The 24,514-nt window shown below is 42.9% G+C and overlaps 1 protein-coding gene across 3 annotated transcripts in view; it reads right to left on the bottom strand.

Annotated features, from left to right (window-relative positions):
- Window positions 1-24,514, bottom strand: part of cdc42se1 (CDC42 small effector 1) — a 43,198-nt gene that overhangs the window by 8,904 nt on the left and 9,780 nt on the right. For all 3 annotated transcript variants that reach the window (XM_050035358.1, XM_050035356.1, XM_050035357.1), the window contains one exon: window positions 17,854-18,285. In XM_050035358.1, coding sequence (XP_049891315.1) covers window positions 17,854-18,003 — 150 coding nt within the window. In that variant the 5' untranslated portion in view covers window positions 18,004-18,285. The remainder of the gene's footprint in view (window positions 1-17,853; window positions 18,286-24,514) is intronic.

Below are 24,514 nucleotides of genomic sequence, written 5' to 3'. Positions count from 1 at the left end.
CACTACGATCAGGGACGCTCTGCACTGCATTCAGGGACGCTCTGTACTATGATCAGGGACGCTCTGCACTGCATTCAGGGACACTGTGTTGCATTCAGCGACACTGTGTTGCATTCAGGGACACTCTGCACTGCATTCAGGGACACTGTGTTGCATTCAGGGACGCTCTGCACTGCATTCAGGGACACTGTTGCATTCAGCGACACTGTGTTGCATTCAGGGACACTCTGCACTGCATTCAGGGACACTGCACTGCATTCAGGGACACTCTGAGCTGCAGTCAGGGACACTCTGAGCTGTGTTCGGGGACACTCCGTGCTGCATTCAGGGACACTCTGAGCTGTGTTTAGGGACACTCTTCACTACATTCAGGGACACTCTTCACAACATTCAGGGACACTCTGAGCTGCATTCAGGGACACTGTGCTCCATTCAGTGGCACTTGTAGCCCTGGCACACTAACAGTGAACACCTCATTAAAATCCCATTCTACTGTCAGAGTACTGTTAATCCCGCTGTGACGAAGCGAGACCTGATCCAGAATCAGTGGTGTTTGGATCTGATGTAAGAGGCTTATGTTCCTCCGGATTATTCAGAGCTGCTGTTGTGTAACATGGTCTGTCAGATCACAGGAAAACTCAAATGTTATAAACTTCTTAGAGACGATTCAACTGACCTGAGCAGCAAGTATTCAGATCCTTTACTGCAGTAAAAGGACTAATACCACACTAAAAAAAACCCTCATTAGTAAAGCAACTAAAACTAATAATAATAGAGAAGGAGTATTCGAGTAAAGTACCTCTGATTTGTACCTGAGTAAATGTACCTGGTGGATGTGGATGTTACGTAATGTTTGATAGATGTGAATATTTTCTGAACCACACGCCAGCTGGATGTGATTCATCCTCCTCCCACATACAGGGTGAGCCGCTGTCATGGCAACAACAGGACCCGTCAACAGTCACAACAGATCAGGTGTGATCAGTTTTTTTATTTATCATGTTTTTGAGTTACACATTTCAGCAGCAGTAAAAGTACTCCTACGGCAGTGTTTCCCCTACCATTATATTAGGGGGGTGCCCCCCCCCCCAACAACACCCCTGCCCCCCCTTGAAGATCAGGTTGATTTTATTTAATTTTATTTTCTATATAGAACCAGATCACAACAGAAGTCATTAAAGGTTACCTTTCCTAAAGAACATGTCTATACCTTGTCCTTTTATTAAACAAACTAAAAAGCCTAATGTTATTTATCTTATTTACATGACGGCATGTCATTTCTGTCTCTACAGGGTTGCATGTTTACAACTCTGCGCTCTGTATCACGCACAGCAGAGTTCGGCCCCGACACAGACACAGACACATGCGCGCACACACACACACACACACACACACACACACACACACACACACACACAGGTGAGCACACTAGAGCGCGGCTTGGGCAGCATTTTTCTGACCTAACCCGACCTGAGTCAGAGACAATTATAACTGAGCCCGTACCGAACCCGCAGCACGGCCCTGTACACACACTCTCAATGGAACGGAGCCTATGTTGCGTTTAGGCGTTGTCATGTCAATAACAAATTCCAGGACTTGAATAGGCCATAGCACAACACAGCAGCATGTCAAGTGGGCTGAACCCAAGCAGACCACATAAAATGCCTTGCACGATAAAGTTGCTCTTGATTGGTCAGAATTTCCATGTAGAAAAAATAAAGGAAATAAACAAAATGTTGAAGAAGAGTACACTTGCAAGACAAATGCGACACTTTCTAACGTCACAATGGAGGGACAACTATGCAGGTTGATTTTAGTGCTGGTCATCGTGGACTATATTACTTGCATTGTTCATTTTAGGCAAATCATACAGTTTGAAAACGAGGCGCGGCTCCAACTAGAAAACAATGTTTTGAAGCATTTGATGCGCCAAATGTGCATATCAAGGCAGTACAGGAGGAGGTGCACATTAATAATCCTCCACGACTGTAACATGCTCGTGTTTAACCCAAACAATGCGTAATGTGACTGCAGTTGATTAGGATTGAGGTCAGAACACGTTCTCACCACAAACAAACCGCACCAGAGTTCATTTGTAACTGGACCTAGACCACCCCTTCAAGAAGGTCTCAGTCCAGTTGTTTTGGTGCACACCCGCGTGCGACTGCTGTGTTCACACCTGCCCAAACAAATCGCACTTAGGGGGGCAAACGAACTTGAGTTCGATTGAACCAAACCAAACAGGGCAGGTGTGAAACCACCCTTACATTGCCTCTTCAAGATGGAAATTTCCCGCTGTTATGCCGCCTTGTCATTCTGTATAAAAGGTACAATTGCAGAATAAGGGGACAGCATTGTCTTTAAGCCGGCAGTGGAGGGAGTATCAGTGCTGAAATGATGTCTGTAGAAAGGCCAAAACACACCAGTGGTGAACCCTGCACTTCAAAAATATGCACTTATTATTTTCAATGCACAACTCCACATCGGTGGTGGCTAGGCACGCACCGGCACTCCTGGACGTGCTGCCCCATGGCCATTCATGCGATTGTCCTATTTCCAGCCTCACCGCCCCCGTGATTAAATGCATTTTTCCCATACTCACTCTCTGTTGTACATACCAGCTCCCATAGAGGCTCTTTTTGTCTGCTCCTATGGCAGCTCAACTCCTCTCCTCACCACTGATGTATAAAGAGAACTCTGTAGCTGTTGCTGTGTCTCATGTGTGACAAAGACTGAATGAGAAAAGAGTCACTGAGGTAGAGCTATATCCCGAGCTAAACGATCCACAATCCTGACATTATAAAGGCAATGGCCAAAAAGATATTGCCTGGCAAGTTGTAGGTCTGGAGATCAGCTCATAAAGGGAAAGTACAACCAAAAATGAAAATTCACTCATTATCTACTCACCCATATGCTGAAAAGTTGTTTGGAAAAACGTCATTTGAACTCCGTTTTTAGCCTCATTGTAGCCTGCAGCTCTAACTGCCTCTCTGTGCGCCGCGTTCACGTGTGCGTGTTCACACATGAACGCAGTGCCCATGTCTCGCGCAAGCTCACACACGTGAACGCGGCACACAGAGAGGCAGGTAGAGCTGCAGGCTACAATGAGGCTAAAAACAGAATTCAAATGACATTTTTCCAAACAACTTTTTATGTCGGGGCTTCAGGACACTTGGATCACTACGGACGAGCAGTATAGTATAGTATAGTATAGTATAGTATAGATATTTTGTGGTTTTAATTATGTGTTTTTGGACGTTTGAATCTGGGGCGCCGTAAGCCTCCATTAGGTGGAGTTGTGTTGCTAACCCCCTCTCCCCTTGGATCTCCGCAAGTGTTGTGAGGACTATAAAACTTCACCTGAGCCTCCATTGGCATATGGGTGAGTAGATAATGGCTGAATTTTCATTATAGGGTGCACTATCTCTTTAAGGTGAGAAATCAACTTTAATTAGTGGGTGTCCACACATGACTTTAAGCTCATGCAGAGGTGGAAGAGGTACAGATCTGTCAGTAAAAGTAGTAATAACTTGTGTGGTTGTCTGCCAATGAGCTGCAGCGCGACGTGTCGGTGTGTGCTAGGGGCAGTACTTGACATGCAACACATAACATGCCAACGTGTGTTTTCAGCTTAAAAGGGACAGCCAGTAGCCTGGAAATCCAGACCCAAATCTAGAAAGATTTAGGGTCTGGCCATGAGTAATGAAAATGGCCCAACTCGAGGGGCGGCACCAAGCATGCATTTGAAAATATCACTACACGCAACTGGATAACACTACGACCAATCAGAACAATACACAGGGTGATGTATACGCTTAGCTACCAGCGGAGCTAACTGGTAGATTAGACTCTTGCCGTATCCGGTCGGCAAAATAGCAAAAACGTCCTTCTTGCAAAGGAAAGACTCGAGTGCTGTCTTCTGTTCCTCTTTTAGAGAAAAAGCCAAGTCTAACTCGTTCATTGTAGCGACCAAAGCTGTTTCAAACAACTGGTGTTCATCCGTAGCCATCTTGCAATGTTTACTGACTGATTCCGGACTTCGTCGTCGCAGCGCTGTCGTCATCTGTTTAGCTCGCCTCTGGCCTGCCTATATCAGATACACCGATGTGATTGGTGCAGCTCGGTTTCATGGGCATAGGTAATGAGCATCATTACTGATTGCCAGAATGACTCGCTGAGCAAATTCAAATTGTGCTCTCGCGAGAACTCTGGATTTCCAGGGTAGACAGCCAGCAGGATGTGTGTGAAATTTTGACAACGTGTTATGTGTGCAACCCACCACTGGAGATTCAAAAAGTAGCTGCTAGCAGTTAGCAGCTAACTCAAAGAAGATGAACAGCAGCTGTAAATGTCCGCAAATTGTGAAAACACCAAGGTCCAGGACCTCCTTACCCTCCGAGCAGAGGACGAGACCAGCCAGTGAACAATGATTGTTATTGACATATTAGTGTCATTGTTATTGTTTTTACAGTGCTGACAATGGGTGTGTTAAATGTAACACTAGAGGCTGACACTGTTGTGCTAGATGTCACACCTCTTTTGATCCCGCAATGGCAGCATGCTCTCAAAATCAGACGCTGGAGCGGAACAATGCTGCTGTCGTTTGGCTCTGTTATGTGTGAAAATGCAAAGGGACTTCTTAGCACCTCCCTAGAGATAAAGGTATGTGGATAAGTACCTCATTCAACCCCACTTCAAATTTTTAGAATAGTAATAATAATTTAATGTAAAACTTTGGATCCTTTACGTGTTTGGGCTAAAAACTGAAAATGATAAGTTTAAAGGACAGTCTCTCTGAAACATGACAAGAGACCCAAACTTCACACATCAGATATGATCTGAAATCTGAAATACTGTCATATTTAGTAACCGTTATTATAAACGTGGTCATTGTGTTGTACTTTAGATGTTTGTCCTCCGTTTTCTTCATTTGATGAGTAACTAGTTGTCACAAAGTCTTTCTCCCTGTTCCCTCCAGCCCGCTGCGTCCCTCTGTCCACCAGGTGTCCTCAGACCACCCCTCCTGTCCAGGTCACCTGACTCTCACCCGTTTACATTCCTCCTCAACAGCCCTGCAGGATATAACTCACCCAATTCCACTCATTCTTGGCCAGATTGTCAATGTTGCTTCATGACATTGCTTTCAGGCCACCTGAACTCTGATCTGCTCTGTCTGTACCTGTTCACACAGTAAACGTCTCTATTTTCATTTTGTCAGTAAACCCCTGGATGACTTCTATACATTTGAACATCTGTTGCTGAAGTCTGCTGAGTTTTTACATTGTGAAGCTCAGTTTAACTTCCCCCGTGTGTGTGTGTGTGTGTGTGTGTGTGTGTGTGTGTGTGTGTGTGTGTGTGTGTGTGTGTGTGTGTATGTGTGTATGTGTGTGTGTGTTTATTAACAGTGTATTGTTGCAGTGCCACAATGGAACAAAAAGAAAACTATAAATACAGACACAGGAAGAAGAAGGAGGAGGAAGACTTCCTCTCACCAGTCTACTGAGTGCTGCTGTAATAATAACTCTGTGTGTGTGTGTGTGTGTGTGTGTGTGTGATATTATTTAGTACAGAACTTCATGAAGGTTGTTCACTATTTGCAGTGTTGGAAGAAGTATTCAGATCGTTACTGCTGTAAAAGTGCCAAGCCCACACTGTGAAAATACTCCACTACGAGTAAAAGTTCTGTATTAAAAACTTTACTTAAAGGGAAGCGTATGTGTTTTTTTTAACGTGGATCCTACATTCCATGTTTTTGTGTCTAAAGCCCTGTTTTCACCAAGTAGTACGGTACGGTACAGTTCAGTTCAGTATACATTTTTTCCCGTTTCTACATTGAAAAGTTGTGGATGGTTACTTTTGGAACCATTCTGTACTGTCCCCATTTTAGGTCCCTCCTCTGTTGAGGTACCTAACACACAAATCTGGTGCTAAAAGGTGGAGCTGTGAACACTGCAGTCCATTGATTGGTCAATAGTGGACGGTAACTCTGCTCAGGGCTGAGTTGTAGCTCTGAAGATGTTTTGCTGCCTCTTGCAGCAGCTGTAGTCTGAGAAAAAACAACTTCATTCACTGGGCTGACTGCCAGCAACTTTTAAGGTGGAATGTTAACTTGTAATGTCACCCAGTGCATGAGCTGACGACATGAAGCGCACCTTAAATTTCACTGTGACAACTTTGACTATTACTTTAGTTTTTATATGACATACACTTTTAGTAATGGCTGGATCTTCACGTGTTAAAAAATATATATTAATTTTAATGGGATTATGTGAACTGCATATATTCTAATCCTCACTTGGAGAAAAAAAAAGCATTGCAGAGCATTGATCCCGTGGGCTACGGCAGCACTAAACCCCTGTGCTTGCCTGAGAAGCTGAGCTATTTTTAAATATCCCATGGAGAGAGACTCTCACTGCAGCCAGTTTTATTTTGTTCTGAAAATGTTGGCGTGCAACCTCATTCTGTGGACGATAAACAAGGTGCACACTTCCATCTGTGTCACTGGTAATAAGGATATATTCACCGAGTGCTGGACGGAGCAGTGAGTGACAACAACCCTGCCCACATTTAAGAGTACTGTTTGGGAGGAAACACTAAATGAACCTAGGGTCTAGTACCATGTCTGAAAGGTTACTTTTGGTTCCAAAGGTACTAGACCGAAAGCGTAAACGAAACGGGGCTTAAGTGTCTACTGGGAACAACAGTTTTTGAAATTGGCCCAGAATTAGAGCGAGCGCTGCAGCCTGCAACAGTGAAACAAGGTGCAGTGTAACCACGCTGGGCAATATGTACTGCTAATTTATGTCCACTAAAAGTGTTTGTTTTTTTTTCTCTAGGAGGTTCAGTTTGTTTTTCTAAGTGTCTGACAACATTATATGGAAAGGATCCCTACAGAGAAATGAAACATTTTTCATTATCTTTCCCTGGACCATTTGTTTTTATGACCCCATCTTGTTCTGAAATCTCACGAGAGGTGACTTGTTGAAAAACAACAGAGAAAATGAGAATGCAAGTTGGAGAGAGGAGTGCTGGGAAGAGTTTGCTGTGTTAAAGTACAATGACACCTGGACCGCACTGCCTGCGTGAGCAGCATGTGTTAGTGCCTATTAGGGTTGTCATGAGAACCAATACTTCAGTACCAAGTCGATGCAAACGCGCAAAAAATACGTCGGTACCTGTTTTTTTTTTCAGTACTGTAAGTACCGCATACAACTTTGCCCTCAGCGGGCCGTGTCGATTCCTGTCGGAGCTGACGGGGGCAGTATATGCGCTTCAGTCAGTGCCAAGGACGAGCGCTGAAGAAGAACGCCTGTTAGCATGTTAACAGGTTAGAGCATTCACACCGCATCCGCTCTACGCGCTGCTCGAGTCGTGCTGCTTTCGCGAGCAAGCTCGGAAATAGAAGAGACGCCAATTTTTTTGCACAAGTCGTGAGCAAATGGTCGCGGTATTCAACAAAAAACACTAGTTTGCGTGTGTTGTGACCTCTGTGTGTAGACATCTCCCGCTTGACCAGTACTCAAGTTGTAAAAAAAAATCAGGGGGGATGGTGGATCTTTTCACATGGGGACATAATTTGTGCTGATGACAGCGCAGAGGGTCTGCCATAGCACCACTGCTCTTACATAGTTAGGGTCAAATGCACAGGACAAGTGCAAAATCATTTCTTCGTCTTCTACTTGGGTCAACCGATGATACTATAATCAAAGTCAATTTTGCTTTTAAATATTGAATTATAGTGTATTTTTCAAAAAAGCAGTTAGTGGTATATGATCAAACTGGTATCTAAGGGTTATTTTTTAATTGTTATTAATTAAATCATATAAATTAAACAAGAACCCCTTCATTAAAAAAATGAAAAAGAAATTGGGAAAAATGTTGATCTTTATTGATACAAATACAAATATTGTAGGTTAAAATTCCCAAGTTCAGGGCATGGAGTGCAAATTGAAACTTTAAATATAAAAATATATTAAAAATACAAATAATACAAAATACATAGGACCAATTCTATGGCTGCCTACCCCACTCTCATAAAAGTTTCCAGAGATTTTCATAGTCATGGTTTTTGTTCTCAATATTTCTTGCCCTTGCTTGCTGGCCATAGTTATCCTCTATGTGAAGAAAACAAGCTCATTATGGTTTTGTTAGAATGACTGAGCAGAAATCTTATGCAAGCACATGACATTACTCTTCCAGTTGATTTTTAAGAAAACTACATATTTTCTTGAAAATAACCAACATTCAAGTGTGGATTAAATTTGGTGCTGAAAATAATTTCTCACCTTCCTTTTAATATCACTGTACCCTTTGGGCCCTAGGCCTTTTTGGGGTATTTTTCCTGCCTTTACTTTTAAGCTCATATCACAGTCATTATAAAGGCTACATACACATGCTATATCTTGTTGTTTTCAGGACAATCTGGGCTAACCAGATTTGCCATCATCACGTCCTTCTATGTGTCTGTATTTTATATTAATCAATGAAAAAAACAAATCTGTGTTACTAAATTCTTACATTTTTACACGTATCTCACCATAGCAAGTTGGAAGTTGACATATTCTGCCATATATGGAATCTGGCAATATAAGAACCATGATGCTGGGACATTCTGTCACTTCACAGCTGTCCAAAACATGTGGTTTGTGCCAGGCGGACATGATTGCCAGTATTTTTTCATTATTGCAAGAAATTCTATTGACTCATTCACAAGTCAAAAATGTGTTTTATCTGGATAATAGAAAAATAGTAATAATATTATTCCTCACTATATGAAGTGACTGATAACAAGATCTGTATAATGGATTGTAAAGAAATTCGTCAGGTTTTTATTTTGTAGACATATGATCTGTATTTATAGCATGATGGGATGTCAGCACAATGATGTGTGTGATATCACTGGAAAGCTCTGGTCCTGCGCTTTCATGTTATATGTGTGGCATTTCTGTGCGACCCTGCATTCGTGAGTAATCCATCCAAGAGTAATGTGTGTGCAGAGCTGTATGAAAGCTTTGTTATACATCATTTTAGTGTAATTTTATCATTTTTTTCCGCTGTGAAAACATTGGACTACCGACAGGTGGGGCTGTTTCACGTGATATCAGTGGCTTCTCGGTACAACGCACGGTTGCAGAGAAAATCCATAGAGAAGTACAGGTATGAATTTGGACGCAGCGTTGTTCGGGCGCTCTCTATAGGGCACAGGCATATCTCAGCTCACTGAGATATGATATAAAATTATCTTTGCATGCGTCCACAGTATTTTACTCGATATGCGTGAAACCAAAGGTAAAACTAAATGTTGAAATAGCAGTAATACCACGTTCATTCAAAAAATGAGACAAGGGATGGAAAGGGGGATGGCAATTTTAGAAGGGGGATGATTTTGACCGTTTTTATTTCAAGGGGGACGCCATCCCCCCTCATCCCCCCTCATCCCCCCTCAACTCGAGTACTGCCCTTGACCAAGCGAGGCCTGACAGTACTTACTCATGTACTTACCCATTTGTAGTGCTAAATATTAATTCTCCAAGCGTTGGAATAATCACTGGCGCGCAAACTTGTCCAACCTGGGCTTTGGGTCCAAACTCACTTCTTCTTTGGGGTTTATTGGAAATTTGCAAACATGGTGCACTACCGCCTCCAACGGTTCGGGTATGGTTTTTATTTTGATGGGACAGCAGCAGCTGCTGCGCGATGCGTCTGTTCGGTTTTGGTGTGAATAAACGTGCTGCCGCAACGCTTGTGGGTCGCTTGCGGTGTAAATGAGGCCTTAGAGTTAGGGTTAAAGTTTGAAACAGTTTTAACAAAGTAGTGAATTTAGAAACACATGAGTTCTGTTTTTTGATTTTTATCGTGGTATCGAAAGAGTATCGAGAATCCTGGAAATTCACTGGTTTTGTATCGACTACTGAAATTCTGGTATCGTGACAAGCCTAGCCTATGTTAACAGATCAGAGCAGCCACACTGCCCATGTGAGCCGTGCTGCTCAGCTGCTGCTGAGCTGTGGAACATGTGGATCAGTGGTTCCCAACTGGTCAGTTATCAGTTATTACTGTCGATAAGTAAACAACACGTAAACAGATCTGACTTAAACTGTCACACTGTCTGTCACTTTCCACCTGTCCAGCCTAAACTGGGAAACTCTTGAGTTTTCAGTTCCAGAACAGTTGACCAGAATTAGCTCAATCAACTCTGAGTATGTTCAGCCTGAGGGAAGCTCATTCACAGTGAGCACCAAAAGACATCATCAGTGGAGTGCAGATAACATGATTTTCAGTGGCAGAAAGCGGAGTTACAAGCAGAGCCACTTATTTCATCACAACTGAATAGGAGATTTTAATGACCAAGAATGAAGACATGAAAAAAAAAAATCTAATACAGCAGCTGCAGCTAAACAGCGTGAGGTGGGATGGGAAAAGACTGCAGAGCGTGTTAATAGGTAATGTGAAGTGACGCTATATAATAATACGGAATAATATGCAGCAAAGGACTACAGGCTGGTATTAAACCGCGGCTGCTGTTACAAGGACTACGCCACTGATACTCTGTGGAACTTTCTTTGTCGTTTCTGACAAAAACACGCAAAAGTCCTTTCAGAGCCAGAGTCACTTTTCTTACGGCCTGACAAACAGTTGCCTTGCTGATGTATTCAATGACTCTGATGTTATAAAGAAAACTGCTGTTGTCGAAGAATCAAAGGGCAATGCATAAGATTTTTCTCCGATGATAATGCAAATCCATGATGTGTAATATTTGATATATCTGGGCAGAACAGATTGTTAAGATAAATGATGAAGTGTGAAGCGAAATTGTATCTTTCATATAGATACTCCTCCGGGGAGACATCCAAACGGGGTCTAATCACCTTCTCTTTATGCAACAGCCTCTGAATAAAATGCCTCAACGTCCACAAATTAATTCAATAAAAGGACATGCCATGTCTCTCCTTCCTGCTGCACGCTGGATCAGCAGGCGATCAAGATGAAGATGAAGCAAACCTGCAAGCTCGCAGTTTTGCTTCACAGAGTATGTTGCCATAGTAACTGACTCAGGGTTACGCTGAACTGGCTTTGTGAAACGGAAAACTCAGAGTTGCCCTCATCTCAGGCTTAACATACTCTAGTTTTCACTAATGCTGCTTTCTGAAATAGGGCCCTGCTCTCCTTCTGAGCCACAGCCGTGTGCTTTCTATTATTTTAACTTTATCTTAATTTTGTTTGTCTCCTGTCTTTCATCACATTTGTCTCTCTGCACCATAAAACACATTGGATTAACTATTTTGTGTGTTAAGAAGTGTTTTATAGATAAAGTTGATAAAAAGCTGTTTTAGTTATGCCAGGGTCACACTTCACGATATCAACCTGATTATAACTCGATGCTATCCGATGCTCGGATTATGAACGACAATGACTGTCGTACGCAATAATCCATCATTTTATCTTGTGTAGTGTGTTACAGTAGACGACAACCGACACCACATCTGGGACGTCTCAACGACATGGGCATAATTATCAGACTTAAATCCTCTGCCTGACCCTCCCTGTGTCCAAGGATATTCATATATTTTAAATGGTGTAGACCAGTGGATCTCATATGGTGTGCCGTGATGCCAATCCGGGTGTGCTTTGGAATTCTGTGATAACCACACATCATTATTGCAATATTAAACTGGGCCTATAAAAAAGTTATGAATTATTTTCAATTGACTAGGCTGACCAAACGTCCTCTTTTGCCCGGACATGTCCACTTTTCACGTCCCGTCCGGGGCGTCCGGGGGGTATTTATAAACTGATGATAATGTCCGGTTTTCCGTGTGTGTGTGTGTGTGTGTGTGTGTGTGTTGGAGTGCGGCACGGGCCGCATATTTCTGTCCGAGCCCGACATTATTTAATGACCAAAGCACTGAGTTTGTGTCACACAGTTGTTACGGTTACAGGCTATTAACAGGCCGGGCGTGCTCAGCGGAGAGGGAGACCTCCGTGTTTGAGACGGGAGCGGGAGGCGGGAGGTCCGACGCTTCTAGTGAGAGAAGAGGGAGAAATAAAACAAAATAAGATAAAATAGGAAAAACCTGTCTCCCTCTTTTATTTTATTTTCAGCGTTTAATCAAGGCGGAGGCGGGCGACGGGAGGTCCGAGACTTCCAGAGAGGGAAGAGGTAGAAACAAACAGCCAATGCGTGTCTGTGTGTGTTATGTTCAGGTGTTGTCACGTAAATAACAGTGCCCAAGCAGTAAACAGGACAGACAATAGGATTTTATTTATTTTTTACACTACATTTTCACTGAAAGCTGACCGAATCCGACCCGAGCCCGAATACAATTTATAGCTACATTTTTGACCAAACCCACCCGACCCGTCGGGTACTGTCGGGCTCGGATCACCACATTCTAGTGTGTGTATGTGTCCCCTATTGGGGCCTATCTGAAATTCTGTCTTTGAGAGATATTATTTTGTAATATAACTGAATTTTCTATCCATACATATCAATTTTAAATATATTAAAATTATAAGGCATCTTTGAGTAAACTGCGAGTATCATTTAAGTATGCTATCTCGTGGCCGGGCCGAGTGTCCTCTTTTTTGGAAATCAAAATATGGTCACCCTACAATTGACTGTATCAGTATGTTGTGCACATCCATTTCCTAATAAAGAGGCAAACTCTAGCTAAAAAATTTAATTTCATTTCATTTACAAAAACTCCACGGAAACCTATTTGTCGTTGTTTGCACGTGAGGATTATAAGTGTGTGTCACATCAAAAGCCCTGATTGGCAGCCTGTGTGAGGGGTGATAACATTTAAAAGGAGAAAGCTGTGACTGAGACAGTGGATTGCGTTATTGTACGGGGCAAATTACAACAAAGCAACATTGAAGATGACCTATCACTGAAAGAAAGGAGAAAAACAAATTGTCAGTAGACAGTATCATGAAAGCTACCTGTCTTAGTCTTTATTTTTATTGTTTTATGTTGTGATGAGAGTGATAACACACGTTATAGAAGCTATTGTGCACAGATATAGATACAGGTGTGTGTTGGGCAAAAAAGTTTGAAAACCACTGGTCTAGACTTTTTAATGTTTCTGCATCCTCACACTATTATTAATTTAAGCAGGGATTTTAATACAAAGTGGTAACCACTGTATATGAATGCATGAATGGGTCAGACTGGATTTGAAATAAAATGTAATAAACTGGAGCTTCAGCAAAACAACATGACCCTCATCCATTTAAAATCAACATTAGTTCTGAGCTCATTATGAAAGTGATGCAAAAGTAGTGTAATAAGTAACCTATTACTTTCAAATGAAGGCGAATACTGATACTAATACTTGCCCAACACTGCTGATGATGGTTTTGTAGCTGCAACACATTCGTTTCTATTCATTTTGCCCACATTAAATCAGTAAATGTATGTGTGACTGCTAATGTTGTGTTTATTTTTGATGCTGTGAGGATTGTGTCTCCAAACCAGGTATTTTAAGCCAAAACATGATCTTTTCCTAACCATAACTAAGTGGGTTTTGTGTCTAAATCTAATCCCAGGTTAACCACAGAGCTGTTGAAACGTAAGGTACAAATGTAAGGTATCTGTGGTTTGCAGGAACATACGATGCCAACATTTTTTTTCCTGCCGATGGGGTTGATTCCTCACACAATATCGCCTCCTGTCCTGCATGATGTGAAAACATTGGCAGGATTGTGTATCGCGTCACCTGCATTCATGAGATAAACAAAATGGGGACTCATTCATACACAAACTGCTCTGTAGTTCTATCACTGACCTTATGTTTTCAACACTTCAGATGAAACAAGGCACAGAGACAAATGCAGGATTACATTTAGTGAATTCTGAATCCTCCCAGTCCCAGCAGAACGTTACAATGACCTGATCGGGCTATGATGCTGTTGATCCACAGGATCAATAACCCTGGTCCTTATAGACGGAATGAGCTGTGTGTTATTATGATGATCCAATCAGCATGTTTGGCTGTTCTACTAAATGCTGTTTGAGGCTGGAGAGACTTCACTGAATACCAGCCTCTGTCATTTTGTAAATAATTCACTTTTCCAGTAGTTGACCTTTGACCCGTCTGAAGTCAGATCAGTGAGATAAAGTTTCTTTGACTAAACTTTTCTTGTTATTCTTTCTCATACCTGACACCAATTCCAAAAATAAGCACCTTGTATCTTTTTTCTCAGTAAATCTAAATTCTACATGTTTATAATCCACTGTAACTCCACCCTAAATGTAACTATGAGACTAATAAGAGACTTTTAGGCTGATAAATCAAAGTAACACTAAAACAAATTTTTTAGCCTTAAAGATGAAATGAAAATATTTCCATGAGTCCTCCGCCCAGCTGTGGTGTAACATCTGTGTTACACAACATACAGCAGTTCATGACTCAGGGGTTAAAGCACAAGTCCACAGTTTTGGACTCTGTGATGTCCAACAAGATTATTTCCTTAAATACTGGATTTATCCTGATCTATAAACAAGCCAGGGTCAGTCCTTCTAGTGAATGTGATTTAGTTAAAATATATCTTTACATAGAAAAAAAACTGCAATTCAGCAGGAAACAGCATCCAAACAAATGTTTGTAACATAATGTGGAGGGAGGGTGTTGGCCTGCAGGAGGTCAGAGGTCACAGTGAAACAGGAAGAGGAAGTTCTTCCACCTGTTTCCTCTTGAGTAACTTCCAGTTGTTGAGAGATTCACTGAACCTGATGAGGTCTGGAGTTTTCCATCAAAGTTTAGACCAGTGATACCCAACTTACTCTACCTGGGGGCCACTTTTGAAAAATGACAGGAGGCAAGGGGCCGGACGCAGCAGCCCTGCACAGGTCAGGTGTATGCAGGGGTGTTTTTAGGATTTGAGGACATTGGGGGTTTAAAGCTACTCTTACCTTTCTTGGATTTCACACAGCACTTTGAACATCCACAACTCCCGCCTCCCTCCAAAGTCCCATCCCCCCTCCTCCATTACATCCTCATTATGTCTATGATAGACGTAGGCGTTGGCAAGGTAACGTTAGATACACGGAAGAGGAGAGCGAGTGTAACGTTACAACCAAGACAGTCAAACGCAACCCCGGAGTTTTAAAACTCAACCGGAGTCAGTGATGACTGATGAGTTTTATAATAAGGTTACAGTGCTAACATTAGATAGTAGCGTTAACGTTACTAGTAAGTGGAAATGCACAAGGAAGATAGTGTTAATGTTTCAGCGGCTATGCTACAGTAGGCTAACATTAGCCATTAGCAACTGGATGCTGTGTTATCATAACTTTATATGTTATATTAGAAGCAAACTAAACATAACCTTACCTGTCCTGCACAGTCAAACACAACCCCGGGAGATGTTAGGCGAGCGGTTACATCAGTCAGAGGCCTCCACATGGGGAAGACAAACAGGAAGCTCGGTCGCAATGCAATGATTGGTCGGAGTTTCCTTAGAACCATATGAGAATGGTACAATTACGAGTTTTTATCTCTGGTGGAATCTGTGTTTATAGCATCAAATAACAAATTAAAGCCAAGCTAATCGGAGAAAATGAACACTTGAACATACATCAGCGTGATAAGAACTACCTAAAATGACAGAACTACCTAAAATGACACTACAAATTTTATTTGAAGTGTACTTTGTTTTAGTTTTTAGTGTCCCATCTAGATTTCAGCAGTGCATCGTTGGCGACAGCGACAGCATCCACCATAGAGCCACCACAGCACTCGGTAAGTTTGTTTTCTAACTTGCGTCACATATGTTCCTTATGATAGCTATATGAAACTAGCTAGTGTTAGCCCAGTAGAGATTTGGTGGAAGCCTGAAGAGACATTTACAAAATATTAGCGACATTTTCTTTTGTGTGTTGTAATGTTGCGATGTCCAGTGGTCAAAATTTAAACACAAATGCGCTATGCGTGAAGTACATTGATGCGAGTAGCAAATCTCTACTGGGCTAACGTTAGCTAGTTTCATATAGCTTACGTGCTAACATAAGGAATATATGCTATGCGAGTTAGAAAACAAACTTACCGAGTGCTGTGATGGCTCTATGGTGGATACTGTCGCTGTTGCCAACGATGCACTGCTGAAATTCTGAATTGTGGCAAAAACGGCCTTTCCACTGTTTTCAGCTAAATCGCCGGACATGTTGGCATGTTGCCAAGCAAGGATGAGACATTAAAAACTCAAAGTGCACGTCAAATAAAATTTCTCCAAACATGGTTTCTGTCATTTTAGGTAGTTCTTATCACGCTGATGTATGTTCAAGTGTTCATTTTCTCCGATTAGTTTGGTTTTAATTCGTTATTTGATGCTATAATAACAGTCTGACCACCCAGGCTTTTATTTTTGGTACTTCTGGTGACCGGCAGTGTGCATTTGCATATTAGCTAAATATTTAGTTTCACCAAGCACATTTAGATTTAACATTTAATATTTAGATTTAACATTTAACATTTAGGGCTCTAGTTTCCCGGCGCAGCGCAGGGTGGCGCAGGGTGGCGAACCCCGCGCAGAGCTAGTTTCGAGCAGCGCAACCCGAGGCGCACTCAGTTTGGTAGTTTGGCAGACCGAGGTGCGCTGAGATGGGTGTGGCGGCGCAGCTGAGGGAGGTGTCGACAGACCCAGCTTGGCGCAGTGACAGTTTCGTGCCAAAAGGCTTCGCCGAAGGTGCGCTAAAAGCTTGCCAACTGAAACCACGTCTACTGTCAGCGCAGGGGGAGCGCAGCCGGTGTAAGCCGAAGTTTGGCTGACCTGTGGACAGTGCACACACGTCACCAAAACCTCACAGGCAGGTTTCCAGAATGTCAGGCACATTAACGATGCAATAAATACCCAAAAACCACTATTCAATGCAACTATCTGCAATCGGCACATAAATGTATCTCTATATCGACTGTCCTGTCACATCTGATGTCAGATCAAAGGGGATTGGCACCGTTTGGCACGCGTAATGGAAACCCAACCTGATTTGATTAACACAGCTGCAGACTAATAAGTTCACATCCCTCTCAGCCAACCACAAACAGCCACAGCATCAGATAGGGAGTATATATTCAGCATCTGTCATCTTAGAAAAGTCAAAAGAAAAGAAACAGAGTGAGACTGCGAGAGAGAAAGAGAGTGCGCGCGCACGAGAGTAACGCAACATTGATTTACAATTGTGGTGACCTCCTCCCAGGCTACCTTTGCATCATCAGCCCGTGGAGGTCTGCTTGCAGTTCCATGTATTCGGACACTGCGAGCTTGGACCTCCCGGACCAAAACATCAGTTTCCTCCTGGGAGAAGTTTGGCCGTCTGACGCTGCTGCTCTCTTCTGCCATGACGAATTGAGTAAACTCTCATTACGCCTTCGCGCGGCACATTTAAGGGCGAGGAGAGGGGCTCATTTGATTGGTGTGATGTGTGTAAAACCAACTCCACGCCTTCTCTCCTCCCTCTTTCCGACTTGTGCCAGTAGGAGGGACGGAGGTGGGATAGAGGAGTAGCTGTGCCAGGGTGCGCCTCCGCCACGCCCGGTCTGCGAAACTAGAGCCCTTAGATTTAGATTTAACATTTAGGTTTAACATTTAATATTTAGATTTAACTGTGACATTATATTTAACATATTTCAAATATTGCTGTAAGCATGGTAAAAAGTGACTTTAAAAAATTTACACCACTTTTTTAAACATTGTTTGAAGCTAAATGTGGCAAAATGTTGCTGTTAATTTCAGTGTGAGTCACTTTACAAATGGCACCCCATAGTTTGGAGGCACAGTTTGAGGACCTCTGATCTCAACCTTGTTTATGAGGACATTTAGGTTAAGATTAGGTAAGTTGATTGAGTGTCTTACCGGCGGTGGTTTAGCCACCACACAGCAGCCCATCTTGTGCCAGAACTCGCTCATGCCGATGCTCCGCTTATCCAGCGGCTGACCGCCGCTCTCTGCTGCCGCCCTGCAGACCTGGGGTGGAACTGCAGCCACTGGATAATCCTGGGGCATTCAGACAAAAACTGCACCAGCAGCAGTGACACACAGAGGCCCAAAGACCCAAAGTATACCCCACTTCAGACTGAAAACTGTCTGGACTCCAGGAGGGTTCAGACTGAGGAAAACACCAAATAAAAACTGAATATCCACGAGTCCAAAGAGGAAGGTATTAAATTATTTCTTTTGGATTAGGTAATTCCCACAAATCCGCTGATGTCCACTGATGAAAAATGATAAGCAAGAAGAATCCAAAAGTTTTAACATCCGACATGTGACAACAGCTTCAGGTTTGATCTGTGGAGACAGAGAAGAAACAAGTTACAGACACATTTTTACATTTTCTACCTGATTGTCTTATTTTAATTTTGTTTTCAGTATTTTGGTGATTAGACTTTACATTCTGGTCTTTTCTGTGCTCTGTAATATCACAGATATGCCCACATGGAGGTTAATAAATTACCTGTCTGTCTGTCTGTCTGTCTGCAGAGACATAATGAAATCATTTGTCTGTGTCAGGATGGATGAAGTTCACAGATGATTTATTGTCTTGAGAAATCTGCTGCTGGTTGTGTAACTTCATCTTTTGCAATCAGGCTGTTTTGTTTTTAATGAACATTTAAATCTGTCAAAGATTTATTTGATCTTCATGCTTGTTTTCTACCTGAACATCTCAAACATCTAATGCACAAACCACCTCATGTCCAGCAAACAATCCAAAGCTGTGACTGGTTTATTGACTGACGTGAATTTACAGTATGAAGATTTACACAGAACATTTTACACATGGTGACGAGGAGAACCTTTTGTTAATGAGAAACTATACTCAATCTACTGTTTTATATGTGCAGTCATGAATTATTCAAGTTGAAAATCTTTCTGATGCACATTGTATAATTTGTTGAGAACAACATAATGTAATAACAGTCAATGGAAACCAAAAGGGCTGGATTCAAGATCACACCTAAAATCTAAGTAAAACACTGAAATCACAGGCTGTTCCAGCTTGTGTAAATTGTATCATGGCAACTCATAATGTGACTCACTAGTGTGTACAGTCCCCACATGTCTGTATGCACAAACATCGTCTGGGCATGCTTCTGATGGGCATCAGTGAGCTCCTGGACAGTCCGTGGCGGTACTTGGAGGCGTTGGATGCACCGATACATAACATCTCATTGGTGCTCAGTTGGATTTAGGTCAGGGGAACGAGAAGGCCAGTCAGTGGCATCAATGCCTTCATTATCCAGAAACTGCTTACACATTCTGGCCATATGAAGCCAGGCATTGTCCTGCACCAGGAGAAACCAAGGGCCCACTGCACCAGTAGGAACCCAGGGTCCACTGCACCAGTAGGAACCCAGGGCCCACTGCACCAGTAGGAACCCAGGGCCCACTGCTCCAGCGTAAGGTCTGACAATCGCTCTGAGGATTTCATCCCGGTACCTAACAGCAGTCAGGGTACCATTGGCTATGACATGGAGGTCTGTGCGACCCTCCAAGTATATGCCTCCCCAGACCACCACTGACCCACCACCAAACAGGTCATGCTGGAGAATGTTACAGGCAGCATAATGTTCACCACGTCATCTCCAGACTCTTTCACGTCTGTCACATGTGCTCAGTGTGAACCTGCTCTCATCTGTGAAGACAACAGGGTGCCAGTGGCGGACCTGCCAATTCTGGTGTTCTCTGGCGAATGTCAATCGAGCTGCACGGTGCTGGGCTGTGAGCACAGGTCCCACTAGAGGACGACGGGCCCTCATGCCACCCTCATGGAGTCTGCAACTGTCTGTGGCCACCACATGTAAAACCTTTTTAGAGGTTATCTTGCTTTTGCGTCTCCATTGCACCTGTTGTTACTTTGATTTGCACCAAATCAGCTGACACTGATCCACAATCATTTGTGCTTCCTAAATGGACAGATTGATATCCCCAAAGTTTAACTGAGTTGGTGTTAAGGCCTCTACACATGATCAGCTGTAAAACCGCTTTGCACTGGTTGTCCTATTGTTTGTCTATGGAGAGGGCGGCAACGCCTGACAAAGCGGCATCACTACCCTTGGTGTCGTGCACCGCTTGGATTTTCCGCCCGAGCGCTGCGCTCAGAATTGAAATTATTTGAACTTTGACCACGCTGCTGCACCGCACCTGGCGGTGAGCGAAGCGCATTGTTCTTATCATGTGAAGGCCGCTTTTGACTTTGACTGTTAAGTGTTGCCTTAATTTTTTGAGCAGTGTTGTTACTATGGCAAACCTTGACAAACTGCAACTTTCTTGACTTGCTGAATTTTCTTTTAATTTGACAAACATCACATGTAATTAATGGCACAATTCAAATAGTGGGGTTTTTTTAAGGTTAATGTGGTTGTTATTATTAAGTGATTCAGTTATTTTTTAAAAATGTAATTGATTACATTACAAAAACAAAAAACTAAAATTAAAAAAAAACGTCCTCAAACTCCACAGTCTCTCTTTGAGCTGCATGGGAACCAAACCTCTGTGCGACGTCAACACAGTGAACACATTAAGCATGACTAAACACTGGGTGTGGTCCAAACAAACACACACAAACAGGCACGCACATACGCACGCATGCGCACGCACACACACACACACACTGAGGCTTGTAAAGTTTAAATTAAAGTGTTTCTGGAAGTTTTGTTCTCTTTGTTGTTAGACGAAACAAACTGAACAGGCTGAAAACAACAACAAAGCTCTGTGTACCTGACACACACACACACACACACACACACACACAATAAAACTCAGTCAAAAGTTCCTCAGAGGACAAACACTGGTTTCTCTCCTGTCTCCTCATTACAGATATTTTTATGGCTTCTCACCTCTGAAGTAAAACACTGGAGAGACTTTCAGTCTTTTAAATATACTAAAGATTAAATGTCACTAATGATCAGTTAGCTCAGTTCAACTAAATTGAGAAATGTAAATAATTTGCACAAATTTACTACGATTCCGGTGGAATAACTTGAATTTCCCATGAATTTGAAACGTGGATGTGCGACCAGTCTTTAAATAATTACTTCATGTTTTTCTCTCCAAACCTCTTCTGGCTGCCACATTCTTTATCAAACAGGGAAAGTCAAGATCCGACTCGAGCGTCTGATAACAGGCGTCCGCAGAGTGTTTCCTGATTACATAAAGAGGTTAAACTTCTCTCCTGTGCTCCTATTTTCAGTGTGCGGGAGAAAAACCTCTGGAGTTTGTCCAACACATTTCAGAAGATAATAAGGAAAGAATGTGAGAAGCAGCGTGTAGCTTCATGCTTTACATCCAACTCAGATCAGCACAGAGGAATGTAAACCTCTACAGCCGCAGGGGTTAAAATTCAGACGTTTGTTTCACCTTGACAACAAATGTGTTGCTCGTTATTCTGAAGTAAACTGTTTCCTTACATTTTCACTGGTTGAGAGAAAATAATTAAGTACAAATTCAAGGTACTTAAATAGTTACATTTTATTGCTACTTTAACTTTGCAGATTCAGAAATTGTACTGCAGTACCATACTACATTTACTTTTACTACTGTCTCACTCATCAACTGTTAACCTTCCTCAAACTTTATTTTCCCTCTGAGCCGCTCGACAAACTGAAACTTTAAGTTCCCAAATTCAAACTGACAGCAGGGCGGACCTTACCATCTGCAGACCGATGGGGGGGGGGGGGGGGGGGGCAGTGTGTGCGTGCGTGTGTGTTTTCTTCGTCTCCACACAGTTTTCCCGTTCTTCCTCCTCACACTGACATCATGGGACAAATATTCACACACACACACACACACACACACACACACACACACACACACACACACAGTCTAAATTGAGGCAGGAAGTTTAAGTTCCTGCTACAGTCCTGTTAGTGCCACCTAAACATGTTCATTATACACACAGCTATACTGAACCAACCCAGTCTTCAGAATAAATGTTGGCATCATACGTGTCTGCAAACCACAGATATGTTACATTTGAACATTATTATGTGGTAGATATTTCAACATATCGTAACATTTCAACAGTGCTGTGGTTAAGTTGTTGTTTAAGCACAAACACCATTTGGTTATGGTGGAGAAAAGATCATGTCTTGGCATAAATTACCCTGTTCTGGGGGGCACAATCCCGGCTGGAAAATAGCAACGGGTCCTTGAAAACTAAAAAGACCAGCCCATTCTCACTGCCAATTTAGGCATCTCATTGTGAGACACCGACACACAGAGGCAATCTTAGCAGCAGTATGGTTCACACCACATGGTGGCAGTTTGTGATGCTGTAGGCAACAACTCAACTCATCAAATACCACCTCTGTGCACAGAGGCAGCCTTTGCAGTGGTATGAGACACACTGGGCAACTGTGATAGTGATGCTGGTGGCAACTACTAGTCCATAAAGGGTGGGTGGAAGTGGAGGTTGATGGGTCAAAAAAACTCTGGACTTTCACCTGTATAGAGCAGCGTGTGTCTGTCCAGAGTAGAGAAGGTTGCGCGAACACCGGAGCGGCATGTGACCAGGGAAGAGACTGTAGAGTAGGCGTGCCGATTTAGAGGACACAGGAGAGTTGCTCCTGATACCAGGTGGAGAGTACCGCGACTTCGCCCAACAGAGGGCAGCACAGGCTTACAGCTCTGCAAATATCCTCCACAGGCTTCAGCGTGCAGTGACTGTCTCATCCATGAATGTCTAAAATTGACGCAGGAGGGAACCTAGAGCGTCATATTTGAGCCCAGTCGCACTCTGAAGTCGTCAAAATCAGAAACCAACGAAAAAAGGCGTCCTTTAGCATCTGCATGATACACGGCCGGTTGCCGTTAAAGTTTAATGATGCCTGGCGGTGTCTGGGGGGAAATGCGGTGGGACAAGGATGAAAGCTGAGGCAGCAAAAGTCCGACCAGAGCAAGCAGGAGGGGTGGTGGACAAACACTGCCCTTTGCCTGGGAGGGCGGAATTCGCGTCCTGTAAGATTCTAAAGCCAAACTCTGTTCTTTTTTCCTAAACCTAACCACGTGCGTTTGTTGTTGGAGGAGAAAAAATGCTAATTGCCATTGTTGTACTGATGTAGTGCATTTATTTTGAAAGAGACTGTATGTAATCTCTCAATTTCCTGTGAAAACAGAAGTTCATCTTGGAAAAAAACAAAACAATGCATGTAACAGGCTGAAGTTGACACGGCGTCCCAGAACGTCAACAACCAGCGCACCCAGGGTACCCTGTATGTCGTATCTGGACGTGGAAAGTCCATGACCAAACATCGACATGTGACGAGGTCAGAGTGAGAATGTGTTGCATAATTTGACATGTAGGACCACTGACAAAGAGGTGGTATTTGAGGAGCTGTAATGAGAATACGTTGAAAAAGCTGCTGGAAACACAGCAACGACTCGTTAAATCACAATGAGTTGTGTTGTTTTTTGGTCTTGAACAGCGGTCTGCAGCTTGGCAGATGTTGTGCTGAGGTGACACAGCAGAGACTCCTGATGACAAAGTCAGCTCATATACTGCGTCACTTCAGAAACGTTGATATTAAACATATGAAATGTACCAACATGATGCATTCATGGTTTGCAGAAACATGCAGTGCCAACATTTTCTTCTGGCGACTGGGCTGCCTGAACTACAGTGAAGATAAACATATAGGGTTTGTCCTGAAGGTGGAGTCAGAGGAAACAACATGGAGTCATGAACATCTACAGGGTTTGTCCTCTGGTGAGTAGGAAGAATTTGTTTTTCTACAAAATCTTAAGTTCTGTCACAGGTTCCAACTTCAGGTCTAAACACATTTGACACTGTCCAGCTGCATTATGGGACATGTAGGATCCAGTGAAATTAAGTGGGTGTACATAAAGAAGAACTAAACTTTAACTACCTGCAGCTCTGAGAGATGCTGCACAACAGAAACAGAAACTACAACAGAAATATTAGAAACAGAGACAGCAGACACAGACAGCAGAGAAAGAGATGGCAGAGACAGAAGAGAGTGGTGACAGTCCTCCTGATCTGAGGTCAGCTGAGAGTTAATCAGCTGAAACAACAACAACAGGACTCTCTGTCAGACAGTGAATGCATCGCTCAGACAGACAGGTGGACCGCGTCCCTGAGGACACTCACAGAAACTCACATGATGACAGGTTTCTTTAATCAGCTGAGAGACTAAGAGAAAACAAACCTCTACTTAAACCATCACTTGAGACCTACTCTCACTGTGTGATGGTGTATCTGTCTGCAGAGACTCCATCCTACCTTGTATCAACGGTTCAGGCTGCTGCTGGTGGTGGTGTTATGGTATGGGGGATATTTTCTTGGCACACTTTGGGCCCCTTAGTACCAACTGAGCTTGGTTTAAACACCACAGCCTACCTGAGTATTGTTGCTGACTGTGTCCATCCCTTTATGACCACAGTGTACCCATCTTCTGATGGCTACTTCCAGCAGGATAACGTACCATGTCACAAAGCTCAAATCATCTCAAACTGGTTTCTTGAACATGACAATGAGGTCACTGTACTCCAATGGCCTCCA

Source organism: Epinephelus moara, chromosome 22 (genome assembly GCF_006386435.1).
Source record: "Epinephelus moara isolate mb chromosome 22, YSFRI_EMoa_1.0, whole genome shotgun sequence".
Taxonomy (NCBI): Eukaryota; Metazoa; Chordata; class Actinopteri; order Perciformes; family Serranidae; genus Epinephelus; species Epinephelus moara.
Note: the sequence above shows the minus strand (reverse complement) of the source record. Positions and strands in the feature narration are given on the sequence as shown.